This window comes from Phallusia mammillata, chromosome 3 (assembly GCF_965637545.1).
Source record: "Phallusia mammillata chromosome 3, kaPhaMamm4.hap1.1, whole genome shotgun sequence".
Taxonomy (NCBI): domain Eukaryota; kingdom Metazoa; phylum Chordata; class Ascidiacea; order Phlebobranchia; family Ascidiidae; genus Phallusia; species Phallusia mammillata.
In genome coordinates, this window is record NC_137254.1 from 7,456,693 (window position 1) to 7,475,497 (window position 18,805).

At 35.4% G+C, this 18,805-nt stretch overlaps 3 protein-coding genes and 1 non-coding gene across 4 annotated transcripts; 2 read left to right on the top strand and 2 right to left on the bottom strand.

Annotated features, from left to right (window-relative positions):
• Positions 1-1,287: 1,287 nt before the first annotated feature.
• Positions 1,288-9,722, top strand: LOC145218569 (zinc finger TRAF-type-containing protein 1-A-like). Its single transcript, XM_080085982.1, has 7 exons — positions 1,288-1,503; positions 5,302-5,412; positions 5,915-6,093; positions 6,753-6,891; positions 7,287-7,442; positions 7,518-7,607; positions 8,804-9,722. The coding sequence occupies exons 1-7, from the start codon at positions 1,351-1,353 to the stop codon at positions 9,005-9,007; spliced, it is 1,032 nt and encodes a 343-aa protein (XP_079942108.1). The 5' UTR covers positions 1,288-1,350; the 3' UTR covers positions 9,008-9,722.
• A 492-nt stretch (positions 9,723-10,214) lies between these two features.
• On the bottom strand, positions 10,215-10,430 carry LOC145221420 (small nucleolar RNA U3). Its single transcript, XR_013858895.1, has one exon. It is a non-coding gene; the product is annotated as a small nucleolar RNA U3 (small nucleolar RNA).
• Positions 10,431-11,180: 750 nt separating this feature from the next.
• On the top strand, positions 11,181-12,804 carry LOC145218759 (uncharacterized). The gene is made up of 3 exons (XM_080086166.1): positions 11,181-11,895; positions 12,173-12,340; positions 12,542-12,804. The coding sequence occupies exons 1-3, from the start codon at positions 11,730-11,732 to the stop codon at positions 12,772-12,774; spliced, it is 567 nt and encodes a 188-aa protein (XP_079942292.1). The 5' UTR covers positions 11,181-11,729; the 3' UTR covers positions 12,775-12,804.
• A 1,639-nt stretch (positions 12,805-14,443) lies between these two features.
• LOC145219397 (adhesion G-protein coupled receptor D1-like) lies at positions 14,444-18,769 on the bottom strand. Its single transcript, XM_080086766.1, has 8 exons — positions 18,667-18,769; positions 18,372-18,434; positions 17,933-18,034; positions 17,831-17,869; positions 16,307-17,007; positions 15,874-16,099; positions 15,078-15,560; positions 14,444-14,697 (listed from the first exon to the last, which is right to left on the bottom strand). Exons 5-8 carry the CDS (start codon positions 16,508-16,510, stop codon positions 14,444-14,446), a joined length of 1,167 nt encoding a protein of 388 aa, XP_079942892.1. The 5' UTR covers positions 16,511-17,007; positions 17,831-17,869; positions 17,933-18,034; positions 18,372-18,434; positions 18,667-18,769.
• Between the last annotated feature and the right edge of the window lie 36 nt (positions 18,770-18,805).

Sequence of the window (18,805 nt, forward strand, 5' to 3'; positions counted from 1 at the left end):
GGACAGAGTCTTTTTTATTTAACACAATGTCAGTAAAACTAGCTATATTCCTGTTTTCAATAAATGATTTAAGCATTTTGTTTTTATACTTATTTTAGTTTGCGAAATAATATATAATCTAAAGTATTACCAAGATTTGTTGCTATGACCACTTTGTTCAGTCACTTTAAGAAAGTAGGTCAATCGTATTTACTTTGCCGAAGTGTGAAAACTTTCGTTACGCTTGAGCGAAAGCAATCAGCTGGCAAAACAAAACATGAGATTTCAACCAATCAGAGGCCGAGTTTGCAGCTGTCCAGTTTTTGTGATTGTTGCCCAGCTATCACCAACTTGTCAATTGTTTTTAGGTTTCGCCCATTTTTATGTATTAAACCCTTGCAGTTTTGTGTGAAGACAGTTGTTGTTATTTTTTCTAGGAGTATCTGTGTCACAAAGGGTTTTTTAGTCGGTCTTTATTGAATCAGCAATGTAGATAAATAATTTTGAAACAGTGTCTTGCATTTTTAAAGTGAATCTAAATTGCTAAACCGTCTTTTGGTAGATGATATATACCGGCAAGATATTTGATGGAGAAGTTTTGTGTACATATTTTTTTGTCTTAAAATGCAATGACTTTCTTTATTTGTAAAGCAAGTAAAATGTGTAGATGTTTTTAGTTCTATTCTGGTTCCAGTTTAATTTTAAAGCAAAAAACACATACTTCTGCACTGCAGCCATTTGTTTTTCATGTACAACATTAGATAATTTTGTTTTTCTCTTTGTTGCGTTATAAGACACATTTCGATATTTCGTGCCCGAGCCCTGAGCAGACAGTGTATAGACCCTTGTGTTGGAGTATGAAATATGGATGATTACTGTCACCCAGGCTGCAGAATATGTGCCATGGCAGTTGTACATATGTATGTTTACTCTCAGGACCAGTCTGCAGAGAATGGCAGCTGTACCGGGGATTTTTTTGAACATTTTTTTGCACACCGAATTTTTTGAGTGGCACGTGGAAATTTAGCACTAAAGATGTTTGGTTGTCCTGCCTTGACTATTGTCACTTGCTTTGTGCCTGTTGAAATTGGTCTTGCAGGCTTGCTTAAGGGTTGTGCATGCAATCATGCGGTTCATGTTAGTCCTGCATGTCCGAGATCTCGTTGGGAATAGCCATACTCTGCAGACTGGTCTCAGGACATGTTGGGTCTGCACACCTGAGATCTGTTCAGAAACTGGCACATTGTGCAGACTGGATGCTTCATGAATATCATTGTGACTCTTGTTGAAAACTTACGTAACACCTAGCTTAACCTATCTATGACTTTTTTCAGAACTCATAGATTTTATAAGTAAGCAGAAACAAACAATATGGCACAAGAAATGACATCTTCTGAAATTGCTGCTGTCAAACACCTCCAAGAAACGTCCGAACACCCGCCACATAAAAAGCAAAAGATGGAAAAGGTGAATACCAGTGCGAAGAGACTCGAAGACAGACTAAATCACATCCTTAGCTGCTCGGTAAGTTTCTACATTTTCTTGTGGGGTAAATTGAAATCAGGTTTTAAAAATTTCTACACCAAGTTTGTCCAGTGACCGCGGAGAAAATTTTATTACCTTTTTAGTATATATCTGTTTTGTTGTGAATATTATGAATAACTTTACATGGGGTTGCCTATTTTTCTAAGGAAAACAACATTTAAAATGAAATCCTGGACATAAAATTGACATGGCACATTTATACACTGTTAATCAATAACAAAACAAAACAGGAAATAAATTTGAAAGCAAATTTGGATATATGTACTGGTGCCCACTTACATGGAGACAGGGTTGTGTGTCCTCCCGGGTAGGTTTGTTATGCACATGATGAAAAGTTTGTATGTTAACGTGCATGCAGTCCAATCTTTGCCTTAACTACCCTGACTGGCAGGACCCGACTGAGTAGTTTTAACCAAAACAGAAAATTTCCATAAAAAATGTGTATGGTTAGGTCATAAACATAAGGTTGGTACTTCATGTGTTATAGCAGAATCATGATTTAATCATGAGATGCCAGTGATGGGATGAGTACCCAATACTCAGTATCGATGGTATCAAATGATTTCACTGTTAGCGATACTTGTACTCTATATCAAAATATTTTGCCTCCGTTTTCGATACCAACATTCGATACTGAAGGCCGGTTTACACTGTAAGAATACGGGCAACTTTTTTCCAATATTTGCTTCTGACAGCACAAATCAGTAAAAAGTTTCACCAGGTTACGTATATTTTTTCGCTATCGCGTGGAAATCACATTTTTCTACATGCTTCTGCTAGTGTGTGTGTGCGTATGTACCCTGACCATGACAGATGATTTAGCTAGTGATATATATACAATTAAGTACAACACTATATTTAAGTACTCGGTACTCATACCCGATAATTAATCGGTATCAAAGATATATACACTTGGTACTCGGTATCAATACTCACTTTTTAAAGCTTATGCCTTTTTTATAAATTTAAAATTGGCAGCCTTGTGCATTAAGTCAGTGTTGGTTAAAACCGTGCATGCGATGTTCACTGAAGCTCGGTCAGAATCATCTTAATAATTCACTGTGTAAAAAGAAGGTGTGTAAACTTAACAAATGACTTTGTTACATTACAAACGATGTTATAATGGTATTATTTTAACACAAAAAGATTGTGTTAAATGAATTTTGTAACTTGCTACTTACATTGCTTTAATTAAATTCTTGTCAACTAAACTAAGTCTGCATATTACTTGATATTTAGCTTGCAAATCTGTCCTTTGCATATGGTAGGCAAATTTCGAAAACCACCGCATTTTGTTACTTTGTGTTAACTTTTTGTTGATAATTTTGTCGTCCTACATGCATATTGAATTTGGTAGCAAGGAAGTTGACTCTGTTTAGTCAGTTGCTGTAATTCATTAATCATTATTAAAGGACTTTATTAATATTTCATGACGTAACTATCAATGAATATACACAGCTGCACTTTATAAGACAATAAATCGACTTTATTGAATTTTTCGGGTGTTAGTTAAATTGTTTTAAAGTTTAAAGCAGCTACTAGTAAAAAATGTAATCTCTACGCGATAGTGAAAAAATGTTCGTAACCGGGTGGAACTTTCACGATTTTGTGCTCTCCAAAAGAACTATTGGCAAAATGTTGCCTGTATTTTTATGGTATATACCAGCCTTTGGTATCGAATGTTGGTATCGAAAACTGAGACAAAATATTTTGATACCGAGTACGAGTATCGATTACACTGAAATTGTTCGATACTGAGTACCGGGTACCTGTCCCATCACTAATGTAGTATCACTAAAATGTATTGCCCTGTTTTACTTCTGTGGTGTTACTGGACAGTTTCAATAACACTAGTATGACATAATTATTTACTGCAAGTAGTTGACACATTGTGGTAATCGATGAATCAGAATGATTCATAATTACTTAAGTACAGGAAGTGCCAACTTGCTCAAGTACAATGACCCTTTCTAGTAACATGTACAAGTCCTAGGTTATTATTTGTACTTATCCTAAGAACCCATATTAAAAATCCGGCAATTATTGGCAATGGTTATGTGGGGAAACTAATAATAAGACAACATTTTGCAAGTTTTTGCTTGGTGTGAAAAAAATCTTAAAACTTTAATCTATAAACAAAAACGTGCCCAAAAAACATAAACCAAATACATATTGGCCATGGTGTAATAAGGACTTGTATTGTGGCCATCAATAGCAAAAAGGCTTATATATATGTAAAGTTTTGATTTATAGTTTATACCCAATTCTTGCATTTGAAGATTTTTTTTTCTATTGTATGTGTTTCAAATTATTATATAGTGAGTGTTCTTTATGAGTCGAAAAACTGTATTTTCCTAACAAGTTTTACTTTATGTACCTTTACATGTACACATTTAAATTTTGCAACCAATATTTGTTGACATCTCTCGTATAAGACTTTTTCAGATATTTTGATTCAGATTTATATAATATTATATGTGTGTTGCATAAGGGCTCAAAATAAAGTCGTTTAGTTTTACGATGTGACATTTTATTTTGTATTGCACTGTTGTTTTGCCTTATGGTAATAAACATTTATGAGTGTATTTACTGCACTATTCACTGCTGTCAAAAGGCCGCATTTCCTGTTTTCAGGCAGCTTTTGTTTTTATGACTACCGTTATTTGCTCTGTTGGATATGAAGCATTGTATATAATTGCAGGATTGTATGAAGGATTGTATATAATTTTAGCTTTATAAAATTTTTCAATGCCTTTTTAACTTTTTCTGTTATAATGTGCAATTGTTCCAACATTTTGGTAAAAATCTGTTTCAACGAATGTAAATGTACCAAATATAATCAATACAAATTAAGTACCTGTTGATTTTACTAAATCAACATATCATACAGATAGTAATAACAAACATGCACACATAATATTTCCAGCATATAAGGCAGGCAACAGTACTATATTAGAATGATATGTGACTACCTGATTTGGTATAATGCCTTCAATAGGCCTGGCATTCTAGGATACATTGCTTTATGATGTAGTTGTTAAACTTCTATAAACAGGAACTCTAAAGTAATTACCTTGCTGCATAAACACAGGAACCAGCAGCAAAAGACCATAACTGCAAATTTGCAAAAACGTATTCATGTATTGAGGTGATCGTCAAGTAATTATCAATCATAAAAATTGTTAGTAGTTGTTTGACCTGGGTCGGTAAACCTGTGTCCTTATAATTTCTTAGAATTTTTTTGACATAATAGGCCAGAATGCATGAAAACTACAGATTAGGATATTGTATTTAAATGTATTTAGATGTCTTCTTTTGCAACAACATGATTTTAATCATTTCATGTATCATCATTTTCTTCACATTTTTTTGGCAACAACAGTTTTCTATCCAAAATTTATTGTTTTTGTTTAACATACAGTAAACCTCACTATACCGTATATATATTGGCGACTTACAGACCCATGTAACTTGATCCAACGATTGAGCTGTTTTTTTTGCATTGTTTGCCCATATGAGGCTTAGAAAATGTATAACGCCTGACGCACTTGCTCCTAGGCTTATACTTATAGATTAATCCTCACAAAAACTATTCAAACCAGTTTCGCAAGCCAAATATCTAGCAAAAAAATTTAGTTATGTCACGGCCACCAGTATATGCATTTAACGTTACATGTTGATGGGAGCATAAACTCGCCTTTATTGCTGTAGGTTGTACACTTCTGATATAGTGGATTGACTTTTATTCCAATTTCGATGTATTTTTGTTGTTTTTAGGTTTGTCTCGACCTCCCGATCTCCACTTGCATGCAATGCTGCCATGGTCATTTGATGTGCGTCGCTTGTTTTCATCATTTACTAGCAGACGCAAGGTTAAAAGATGAACCAGTAAGAAATACTGTATTGTTTTTTTAATTTTTGAATCATGTAACATAATATGTCATATTGGTCACAAAAAGGACTTTGCTATTGTTTGTTACTGCAAAAAAAAAAAAAACACATGAACTAGTTATTTGGAACATTTTTTAAAAAACTTTTTTATATATTTAGCCTAACTTCTGGTTGTGTTAAAAAGTTGAGCTCTATTGTGTTTAATGTAAAACAAAAACAAAGTCCTATTTAAAAAAATGCTTTTTGAACTGCAAAAGTCATTATTTTCTGGATACTAGTCAGAATGTACAACAATAGCTTAAAAAAACATTCAAACAAGTTAATTATATATTCCTGTCTATTTCCTGAACACAAAAAAACAACAAATTGTAGTTGCAATTAATAAACATGACCAAACTCTAAATATAATAAAAGGGCGAATTTGTTTTTAACCTTAACATTGACACATGGCATACATCAGTAACCTGTTGACAAATTCCCATGGTAATTTTATTCACAGGCATCATGTCCATCTTGTCGTGTGGAAATAAGTAGAGGGTCTTGCACACGAAACCTCGCAGTGGAGAAAGCTATTTCTGAGCTGCCTACTAAATGTGCAACTTGTGGTGCAATTTTTCCAAGAAGTTCGATAGCTGCTCATGAAAAACATGAATGTTCGGAAAGAATAGTCACTTGCAGGTGAATGTTTAATGCTGCAAATGTTCTTAGTGGTCCAAACAATAAGCGGAACCAAACTTTAAGCATTTCAAGTTTATTTTGTGCTTGGTGAAAACGAAACATAGCAACACAATTGCACTAAAACAGCTATGCAACATTTAAACAATGCCAGGCACAAAAAAAGTTAACAATAGATGGTGTTACATACTACAAAATATCTTTAAGGTTTGTAGGTGGTGCATTGTAACAGCAATCAGTTGATTATAATGTGTGACATACAAAACAGTTTAAGAAACACTGGTCTGGAGGTATAGATGATTCTAACTATTTGCTATGATTCTTTTTGTAATGCTTTTGTGGTGATTGAATTTTAGGTGGGTTGGGTAATCCATAAATGTGTTATGCTCTTAATGATTCCATAATCAAGCTGCATGTTTTATTGTAAGCCCATTGAATTTTTTTTTATTTTACAACTTTTGGTTCAACAAATTGGGTTCCACTGGGATGGAGCAATGTCACTTGAAATGTGAAAAAACAAAACAGATATAAAACTGCGATTAGGTGGCTTATGATGACTTTATTATTGGCATAAGATAGTAAGGTGCTTTTTTTGCAATTTGTGATGTAAAGGATCAAGTTATTGTTAAACATATGTTAATGAACTAACATGTGCTACACAGGTTTAAAGAACTGGGTTGCGTATGGTCTGGTCCAGCTCATGAGCTTTCAAACCATTTCGACAACTGTGTTCACCCACATAAATCACCGAATGAACTGCTGCAATGTTTAAACTCAATAAAAGATCAACATTCCCAACAGGTTGGTAGCAGTAACCAGTGTTTCCCAAAAAATCTCTGTCAAAATTAAACATTAGGGCTTGTTATTCCATGTACACATGCTAAATTGTAATGTCCGAAATGCAGTGTTTTCCATAATGTTTAGGTTTTTAATGACCATGTTTCCAAAAATAAATGTAAGGATCACAACTGGGATAAAAATTCCTATGTCCATAATATAGTGTTTCCCATTTTTTCTCATGTTAACATTTTTATGAGCAGTAGTTTTAAAACAACTTGTTCCAATTCTTTTTATAAAACAAAGCATTTTTGTAAGTGTTTTCAAACCATTTGCGCTGGAAAATAATTATTCCTCATACAGTGTTTCCCAAAATGTTTTTATGCATTATTGTTTTTCAAACATAAATATTTGGCCAGGTTTCTTTACTGCACAACATCACCAATTTGTTGAGCTGCGAAAACATTGCTTACACAGAAGTTCAACTGCAGCCATATCGCACTGATGATTTTGTTACCAAGCTCTTCTATGCTTCAAACCGTTTTCATCTTCTGGGACAGGCTTGGGTTTTAAAGGTATACCATATTTTATTTTTTAAGAAAAATTGCTTGTTTTCAATCTGTGATATAACACTAAAATTTTGTTTGAAGGCTTATGTGTCAGCTGTGGAAAGACACCCCTCAAATCCAACTGTTTCAGCTGATAGAAAACTAAGCTTTCAACTACAACTGAAGTCAAAGGTGATTTTAGGCCCCAATGTTTACTCGTTTATGTACCTTTTTGCTGTACATACTCTTTATAAATGAAAATTACAAATAAGTTTTACTGATTTTTTTGCTTACAAAGACATTTTTCTTGCTGCTCATTTTTGTGGTGCTCTGTTTCGATTGTCCTATTAAATCAGTGGTTCCCAAACCAGGGAGGAATTAAATTTAAAACTTCAAGGGAGAAATTTATTTTACTTTGTGCATGTGTTTTGTAAATAAACACCGTAGGTCTGGGAAATGTGTAGTTGATAAAATACTCAGTTTTAAATGATCATTGTATGGTTTAGCATTTACTATGTAGTATTTTGTGAAGGAATGAAAATGAAATCCTTTTGCTCCAAGATAGGTTTAGTCATGAATATTGACAATAAGCCAAATCTTGGTTACTCCAATAGAAATATATCCTTGCTATTCTAATTGTCAAAGATTAATCACTACAAAAATTAAGCAGGAAGATATATAGATTTTGTAGTGAATTGAAAACCTGTTAGCTGTTTGTCATAAAAGTCTCTAGTAGAGAGATTCTCTACATACTTTTGTGTTCTAGAGCATGAGTCCGCAAATAGTGGGTCGCGACCCAAATTTGGGTCCTGAGACCTTCCAGTCTGGGTCGCAAAATATTTTAAATTTTTGATGAATATAAGCATCGCATCTATAGTATTAATGAACTTTCAGCTTTTTCAACCTAATGATTATTGCATTGTTACATATGACTACGTAACTGTTACATACAGTCTATGTAACAATGCAATAAGTTAAGCGTACCTGCACAAGCAGTCATGCTTTTCGGTTACCATTTTGCTGAATAAATACGTTCGTTTACCTACTGTTTTATGTGCTGAGTTTCGCTTTATTTTGTGCAAGAAAATAGCAACTGACAAAAGCATAATAGCAGTCTTTTCGTATTGATATCTAGTTGCTTAGTATTTTCCACAAACTTACATGCTAACAAAATGCTTGGGTCGCGATAATTTAGAGCAATTTTTTAGGGTCGTGCCAAAAAGTATTGGCGGACCCCTGTTCTAGAGGGTTGACTCGTTGAAGTGCATGAACACAAGTTGTTCAAATTATATACTAAATATAAATTGTACTCAAATCAATACATTACTTTACTTAAACTGTTTTAAGCATTATATATCCTTTTTTACTGAAATTTGTGCTTTTTTAAGGTATCAGAAGCTATGGACTTAGATGTTCTACTTCTAAAAGCACCTTATGAAAAAATTAACGTTACGCCGAAACTCTTTCATGCCACGTTTGCATCTGATCGTTCCGAATGCGAGCAGCAACTTTTAGAAACAGATGATGTAAACAGAATGCTTGGCTCCAAGTATCTCAATGTCAGACTGTTCATGTTTCACCAAAAGCATTAAAACAGAATTTTAAAAATCACATTTTTAAGTAAATGCCAGATTCTGTTTCAAAAATATAACAAAATTTTACTTGTAACAATTGAAAGTTTTGTGTCATAAACCATACTTTGTTTTAAAATTGTAACTTCTTAACATTTATTTAAGTCCAGTTTTACATAATTGATGCTTTTAAATTTTACAACTTTCAAAATCAGCAAGTGTTTAAATGATCTGTGAAATTTTATTTTTAGCTTGTTCAGTGTTTTGTTTTCGCAATTTGTTTGCTTGTAAACGTTTTACACCATACGGTACTCTTCTTTTAATCTCCTATAAGCTTTACCTGGGGTGTTCTTTAGCGTTTTTTTTAACCGCGAAATATATTTAACTAAGTATTGCAAAATATCCTATTAATTAAAAACCACTTTACTTTTTAAAACTTCCTAATTATATTATACCTACAACCTAAACTTATTTCCTTGCGTTATTCACTTAAGGACAAACGTTAAAAATCTTTTTGCTTACACAATAATTTTGACGTAACAATTGCATGTATTATGACGTCATCGTAGTGTTTTTTCGTCAGTGTGGCTTTCTTTGTATTAGGGATTTATTTTTTTATTCCACGCACACAACTAATATATGTCTTGCCATTTATTTTCTGCTGCGCTGTGATTTTTACGTGTATTAGAGTGGGTTTTGTGTATGAAGAATGGAACAATAAAATATTTACACAATATACTAACTTTTTCAATAAAGCAATATAGTGTAGTACAGTGGTTCTCAATCTGTGGTACGTTTACCACTAGCTGGTGTTACAGCGGAGCTTTTAGGTGACAAGACAATGGCGGTTTTTAGCCAGTATAGCCATAACAGCACTCCATGTGCCTGTTACTCCCAACAAACTGGAGTGCCGTTAGATAGCTGCAGCATATACTAGCCGATGTCTTGTCACCTGCTGCAATAATGATACCTTATTGGTCGAAACACGAACTTGGCCGAATGGTCTTGCGCGCCTGACCAATATACAGACACACAAAAACTTGATCGGGATTCGTCCCCGGGAGTGTCCTGGGTTCGAACCCCGTGAAAAAAAATAATACAATAAAAACAGTGAGTACTTTCTGCAGCTTACTCATCATTTATTGGCTTGATGCACATTTACTTTTACTAAAATGAAAACCCTTGACATGATAGAAGTTAATGATGGTGACGAATATGAGAGTGTGCAACAGCTCAGGATGCGTGGTTCCCCTCTTCCTACAACCGACAATGGAAGCAAAAACAATCTTCAAAGTGTCAGACAGAGTCATAAAACTCCATCCAACACCAAGCTTCATGCTCAGAGGAACCCGCTGTCTTTCATCATCGCAGTTGAGGGTCTGTCATACTTGGATGACGTTTTCAAGATACATAGTATAGAAATGATCCTTAAAAGTATGATCTTGCACTTTAAAGTCGTATTTGTCAAGAAAAACGAGTTCAAATGGTTTGTGTTTGTGGTGTGCTTGCAATGGATTCTGAAACAATTTTTTTTTTCTCGTTGCAAATATGAGTTTTTTGATTTGTTATCCTCAGATGTTAAAATGACAAGGGTTGTACCAGTGATTACCCACTTGGAATTGTTTGATCTTTACACTAAGTTGCGAACGATAAAAAGAGGTTAGTTTTTCACTACCAAGTGGTTGACGCAACCGCTTTATGATCGGAAGGATGTGGGTTTAAATCCCACTTCGACCGACTATGTTTCAGGGTTAAATTCAAGATTAAAACGTCAAAAATCGTAGAACGCATATTGTTGAATGTTTATCTTAGCTGAAAGTATTTATTCGATGGCGACCTAATTGTATACTGAACGTAGCAAAACGCCGCCTGCCCACAAAAGACAAAAGTGAAACAAGCAACAAACAATAGCAATACGAAAGCAAAAACACATTTTTAGTGTTCTGTTTTAATGGTACAATTGTCCCAACTGTCTTTTTTGTACTCGTTTTGGAATATATATTTTCATTGTGATCCTCCTAAAATGTTGCTGGTAAAACTCACGTGATAAGTCACGGTGCAATGGTTACGACGCCACAAACACACGCAACCCAAATATTGACTTTTGTCTCGTGAAACAACGCACTGAGTTGAGCCGATACTGTGTAGATAACAAGCTGATTGTGAAACTGATCACTGGTAATGTTAGGGAAGAGTACTTACCAAAATCGAGTTTTAAATTTATGTTGAATTTGATAGACCAGGCTTTTCCAGGGCACTGTGTCTGATTAACTGGTCTCTCAAGCACGATAGGCCTGCAAATAGGCCTAGTGTCCAATGAATTAAATAGTATGCCGCGGCACAAGTGATTTGTTGATTTACAAGAACGCTTCAGGGATGATTCTAGCTTTCTAAGAATTTGTGCTCATTTTGAATTCTAAGGTTAAATTGGTGTTGAGTTGAGTTTAACAAGCAGAATTAGTAATGCAAGATGAGCAAAAATTGTATAACAAGCATTTTTTAACAATAAAATACTTGTCCTTTAGAAAAAGGTCAAGTCTTCTAGCTTCCTGGCTGATGTGTATGCAAAATAATTTCAGCAAATTGATGGCAAATCGTAAAAAGTGTCTAAAGGTCCCTTTTTTCATCATAAAAATATTAATGATAAATTAATGGAACTTAAAAAAATATAGCAGCGCACAGTTTACAATTTTTTTTGTAGAAATTTTCGGAGAAAATTTTAGAAGAAAAACACCGACAACATATGTCCACATTTTTTCTTGTGTTTCTGACAATTTTTGCTGTAGCGAGTCTGACGTTAACAGTGACGTCATTGGCCACGCCTGAGTGGGCAAGCAACAACTCGACTGGCTTTTCAACTGGACTCAATACGTATTGCAATTTTACTCAATGCTATGGTTATGGTAAAGGTAAGTTTCTGAACCAGTTTAAAGAAATCTAAGAGTCAACATATAGCAATCAACATAAAGCATCTACTATTTTTACTAGTTCCGTTTGTGGAGGTTTTTAAATTCCCATTCGTGTGGGAACTCTCGTTCACGTTTCAACGTTGCGCAGCTATTCCTAAGTAGTCGATTTATGTTGTATAATTTTATGCCTACGTTTTTTTTTTCACCAAGCGTAATAAACTCATCTAACCACTTTTAATGAATATAAACATAAAATTAACGTACAATTTCTATTTAGATGACAAATATGGAGCGTTCTTTGCAACTGGTTTCCTCATATGGATGGCTATCATGTTGCTTTTCGGAAATGTTGTTTTTCATTCCACTATGACGTTCTATTCCTGTAAGGACGATCTTGAGTTGAAGCGAAATGCAAAAGCAAGTTTAATTGCGTTCGCACTAACAGGTGAAAACGATTTTGAAGCTAACACCGGAAAATTTTAACCAGTAAAATCTAACCTAGGATTCTATGATGTTTAATGAATTGCTAATTGTTTTTTGAATGCTAGTCTTTCACATATAATAAAATGTGCAAACCTTTCATCACGTCAATAAAGTTTTGGGTATATTTGGGTTTAACATCCGATTTTCACTTAATATCTTTTAGGTTTGCCTGGAATCATTGCGATGACAATATTCACAATAACGTACCCAACACCTGCATTTACATACGGTTATTCCTACTACCTCGGTTGGTCTTCTTGCTGTGTCAATTACACCTGCTCTCTACTGTCTCTAGGGATCGTTTTGTGTCTCGTATTTTCTTCTGAGAAAACCCCATCTGTTGATGTTGAATCAAATGTGTATTGGTTGAAGCATAAAGAAATTAATGATTTATGAAAAAATACACTTTTGAATTGCATTTTGAAATTGAAATGTTAGTTTTTAGTTTGCATTATTTTTTGTTGTTTTAGAATAGGCGTCATGCTAGTCGTATATGTTTCACAACAAATTCACAATAGTTTGATAATAGCATGTCTGGCATTTGTGCTACACTTATATCATGCCCAACTGAATTGACCGAAGCCGTTTAATCACACAATAATAAATATTAAGAATTATTTTGTAATATTGCAGCAGAGTATTTGCAAAGTTAAGCAAGCAATGTGCCATTTTGCGTTTGAAAACCCAGAAACGTATTTGTGTACACCAAAGTTCCATTTATGCTCGGTTAAAGGTTTCTGCGAATAGGTGTATTGCAACCTACAAAGCTCTCATATGTCTTTCTTCCAAGTATTGTAAACTCTGTCATCTAACTTTTGAGAGTCACGCCCAATCAGATATCTTGCTGATATAAACATGCAAGACGTTGCTAACGGTTATCAATCATGACTTAGGAGCTAGTCATTTCGAAATTGTGGCTCCAAAAAGACCTAAATCTGACTTTAAAAAAGTTGCAACACCTACTGTCAAAGAAATGGACAGTACAGGCAGTGCCGGATTAAGGGTCCGCTGGCCTGTAGGCACATTTTATAAGTGGCCCGAAAATCAGGGCTTCCAACTAAAAAATTAGAATTATCAGTGTTGCCAAATCATTGTCGCAAAGATCGTTAATGTAAAGTGGCCTGGATTTTTTTTTTTTTTGCTTCCAACTAAAAAATTAGAATTATCAGTGTTGCCAAATCATTGTCGCAAAGATCGTTAATGTAAAGTGGCCTGGATTTTTTACTGGCCTGTAGGCACGTGCCTACTTTGCCTAATGGTTAATCCGGCACTGAGTACAGGCTAGTGTAGCCCCTTTAGGGTACTCCAGTTTGTTGCGAGTCACAGGCTTAACAAATATGCCCACAAAATGAATTGGGACGAGATCCTGTAGCTAATTTATTATGTAGTGACTTCACGCTTTGATATACTAAGGGATAACATGTGGAAAATAAGAGAACCAAAAAAGCAAGGAAAATGACACACGAACCAGAATACACATTTACCCAGCAAGCAACTTCTTAATACATGTTGACCTCTAATGTATATTAAAGGCTAGACAAAACTTTTTTCGCTGTTTTGTAAAGGTTAAATCGAACGAAATATGCAACACACAAACCGTGATGAGATAAGGTAAATTCAAAAGTTGAAAAAACTCAAACTAAGATAGTAAGATTGCATGTTTGTAAAGCTTCAGGACTACTGGCAAATTCAAAATCCTATAGGAAGCGAAAAAATACTTTGTGATTGGTTTATAGCCCCACACTTTTCTTACTACTTCGCAGAAATAGAATGACAGCAATGAACGCATTTTGCAAGCTTTAAATTGTTTATCCAAAACCAAATACAACACGATATTATTACAAAGTAACAAAAATAATGCAAAAAGCAATGCTTGGAAATTGAACTTAATTCCTTTTTCTTTACGCAGTTAACCCAAGACTGATTGCAATCGACCGTTTTGACCCCACTCATAATTTGAGTCTGGCGGTCACGAAAGACGTAGTAAATCAAACGAAATAAAAAAACAAACGCAAATATGTTTATGCTGCAACCACAGACTAACTGACATTTCCAACTTCCACATTCACTCATTATTTAAATCTGGTGGCTCAAAGTGTTCAATTCGTTCCAATACAAATGGTTGCGCGCGTGGTTTCTTCCTACGTCCTTCTGTAGTATTGGGTTGATGCCCAAATCCGCCACTCTTGCATGATAATACCTTCTTTCTGATGACGTCATCCATAACGCAGTACAGCAGGAAGACGACGATTCCCTGCAACCCGTTTACCAAGCTGTGCATGTACATGAACGCCACGTTTGAAGTGTCGTTGCCGATTCCTGCAGAAACAAATCAGACATTACAGCAGTGATTCAAGTACTAAATTTAAATCAACCTGTCATATATAAAATAAACCTTTTTGGGCTGCAGTATGGCGTTACACTAAACCATTTAATTCAAAGTTGGTATCTAGGTTTGTTGCCATATAGCAAAATAAATTGCTGGTGCATTTTACAGACTGAAAAAACAAAAGTTGTTCTAAGATGTAAACGTTTGGTTATCGAACAAAATGAGGATAGCGCTGTAATGCACACCAACATCACGGAATCTTGCCATAAACGGGAGTTAAGAATTGCATTCTGCCAAAACGAAAACTACCCTCCACACTTCAGTCTAGGAAACAAGTTTGGAAAATAAATTGTACATTTAAAAAACATGCCTGTGAAAAATGCCAAAGTCCATGTTCCACCCAGCATGAGAAAAAAGATAAGGAATGACTTTGCAGCTCTCAATGCGTCTTCCGTTCCAGGATCTTCACCTCTGTTGCGCATCCTTCGTGAGTTGAAAATCACATGAGTCGTTTTCACAATGATCATCAAATTGATGAGAAGGACGAGAGCAAGAGGAGCGACGACCGTTGTGTAAAAGATCGAGGTACCGGGATCCAACCAGCATCTGTCATACTTGGGAATTGGTGAAGACTGGTTTGAATACCTGTGACACTGTTCATAGAATGGCTGGGCCTTCATATAGATATCATGGTGAAACCCCACTCCCGCAGATGGCATCACGATGAAAGCCGGAATGATCCAGCCCATCACAATGAAAATTTTGAGACGTTTATCGGGTTCTTGGCTTCTGAATGTGTAGGGAAAGGAGGTGGCCATCAGAAGACGGATGCCTTCCACAAGAAACCAGAATCCTGAAGCACAAACATGTTTTAATGTGAACATATTTTAATGTAAAGTTATAAATTAGACACATTGTTATTGCCATTTAACCAAAATGAACATGGTCAGTGTCTTAGACGCATGGATATTGCCATTAACAAAAAATGAAAAGGTAAAGTTACCCAGATCATGCAGACCAGCGAGCACGCTATCATTACACATAAATCAGAGTACGACAGGCCCATTGACATGAGACACGACATTCTTGGAAAACCAGCTTAATTGGTATAATGTCTTGGGATTGCTGTTATATTGTCGTTCAGTTAATGATTACATGCATCTTACCTAATGACAACAAGCAATAATGGTTAGCCACAGTAAACACCATGCATGAGGTTTCATGCAGAACGACAAGGTCATGGGATATGTTCACTGCATGAAGAAGAAGAAGAGCCACTGACAAGTTGATTTGAACTGGAATCCGATCGTTTTCGCCTTTGAAATGGTGAAGGATTGCTATTGTGGCTATCAATGCCACAGCGGAGGCAATTCCAGTGGTATAAGATGTTACCTATGTTATATGAAAGGTAAGTACATTTCTTTAGATCAAAGTTGGCTTTGTAACAGCTTATCAGCCTAATATAACAATAACATTAACTCATAGTTTCTTTGGCACTGCTATTTTGTTACCTTGACGCCATTTGATATGGTATTGTATATCAGCCTTGTATAAAATCAGCTCGTTGTCTATTTGACAACGATTTTAATATTTTGTTACCTGTACGCCATTTGGTATGGTGACGGTCTCCATTGCCATGAGTACACTAAAAACGGTCAGGTGGTTGCACACGCATGTGACGTCACCTGTTACGTCATTGGTAATGGTGGTGCAACCTAAATCTGAATACTCCCTTAAAGCTGCATCGAAGAAGCGACAGACGTGTTGAAGCTTTGTGATCCTCATATTACTCGTGTTATTCATTTCATCTTCGATCTGCTTGCAGACTGGTTGTGTCGACGGTGGGGTTACGACAAAGCTTGCGTTTCCTGGCAACTGATCGCTCCCTATCGTGCGGTTGGACGCAGGAAGGAAGCTATTTGCATCCCAGCCAGCAATAACAACAAACGAAGAGTTATCTATAGCAATGTACCGCGTTATAGTGAGTGAAATTGGACTGGGTGATTTGGTATCTGTAGTTATTGTTTGGTTTATCTTGTAGACAAACACAGCACCGACGATTCGACTAACGTTAAATGTTTGTAGCGTGAAGTCGATGTGAGCTGATTGAAGGTCAAGACTTGAGTTGTACGTCTCCTCGTCAATGTGGGTAACCACGACATGCAGCTGGGCATCTCTCAGGTTGTAGGTGGTTCCATTGGTATCGGAATGATTCCGACAAAATTCTTCAACTATGTATTCGAGGTTATCAAACCCAACCCCGTAAGTCGGTTTTTGAACTTGTAACTCCTGCAAAGCTTCTGCAAAACATATCACAAATACATGGACACTTTTATAGGTTCATCAAATCCACAACGAGCCCCTTTTCAGACAGTTTTACCCTCATAACTTTGGTACTTACGGAAGCTGGAAAACCATCGCACAAATTAGAAGTTTACAAACCCCAATTAGGTAAATTTCAAATACGATTGTTTTAACTTTAACCTGTTTTAAATCTAGAATGTTTCTAGTTTGTAGTATGCATTCTTTTTTCTAGCCTTTTCATAAAACATGAAACTCTAGAACTTTTCTGCTGCTTGCGTGGGTAAAAGGAGAACAAATAGAAAGTGTTCTAGAACACTTTAAACGCTGGCCGATGCGCAAGCAAACCTGTATCATCAAAGCAAATCAAACTAACATATATTTTGCAAAGTTTTTTTCTGACAAACACGATAGAAATTTAGGTGCTTACTGCTATTTCACCATAACTGGATCCAAAATTAACCGGAATAAAAGTACTAAAAAGTTAAACTGGATCAAAATCGAAGCATTCAAAAAAAGAAAACAAATGTGAATAGTTCCATACATATAAGTGCCCATATATGCGAAGCCTCTCAAACAAACGAAAATAACCACTTTTGAAATATATTACCTACTTTATAATCGTTCAACTATAATCAGTTCCTGGTTCTAATTTTTTTCTAATTGTTTCTCACTCATTTTTATTAAAAGAAATTTACAGCTTAACAAAAAGATTTCACAGCAAAAATAGCCCCGCTATACCAAAATAAAACCAGTGTATGTCTAAGTTTTTGAAGTCACAGGCTCAGTTTAAATACTAAAATGGTGCAAACCTAGATTTACCTGACTTCGGACAAGCTTCCGGATCGCGAAATTCGAATTCTAAAAATACGTGTCAAAGTTGCAAAATGTTGTGCATGGGAAGAGGTCGTGTTTGACTCTTACCTATGCCGTTGGTGAAGGGAAGAACTGCAAACAGTGTTTTGATATGTTTGTTGCAAAATTTCTCTGCTGCTGGTATATCGAAAAACCTTGCACACTCTGGATCTGCAACAACAACAAAAACTTTTATTACAATACAGTGACTGCACAAGTTTTGCATTGTTCAACTGTTATCAAGACAAGCAAGGCCTTTATCTTAATGTCAGACAGTCGATTGTTCGAGCTTTAGCGTTTTTTCCACTGAGCTTTTGGCGCCTCTAATTGGCGAGGCGTACTATGGTTTACATTTATCTGTTTGTGTATTTTACTCAATCACAGTGAAAATGCCCCAAAAAATAAAAATAAAAGTTTAAAGAGATACGCCCTCTCTACATCAAAGTGAGAATTGTGTTGCGTTTGTTCAACACGTCAAAATGAGAAGTCATTATATAAGTGTACTTACGAATAATGTTGGTGCAGTTATCGGTGCAGTATGCTTGACCATACCCTGGTCCGCATCTCGACCCTGCAAAAAAACACTTAATAACAATAATAACTTTTTAAAATGATATTTGGGTCATTACTATCACAGAATATATGCATCAGCACTATGAAACCAATTTTAATATCAAAACATGCATGAGCCAACAGACTAGCAGTGTGGCGGGCAGCTCAGGAATACATGAAACTTATTGTTTTGATCTGCGATGATCGAAAAGTATTTATATCACAAGTTTACATAGCGTAATTCTTCCTACCGTTGTATTGCGTTCCATTTGTTGAATCTAAACAAACAGAAAGAAAGCATTTACGTGTAGAGTAACTGTGGCACGGTACCGAATAACATATATGGAGGGAATTGCAACGCCCATCGATGCTATTTTAGTAAACAGTTAA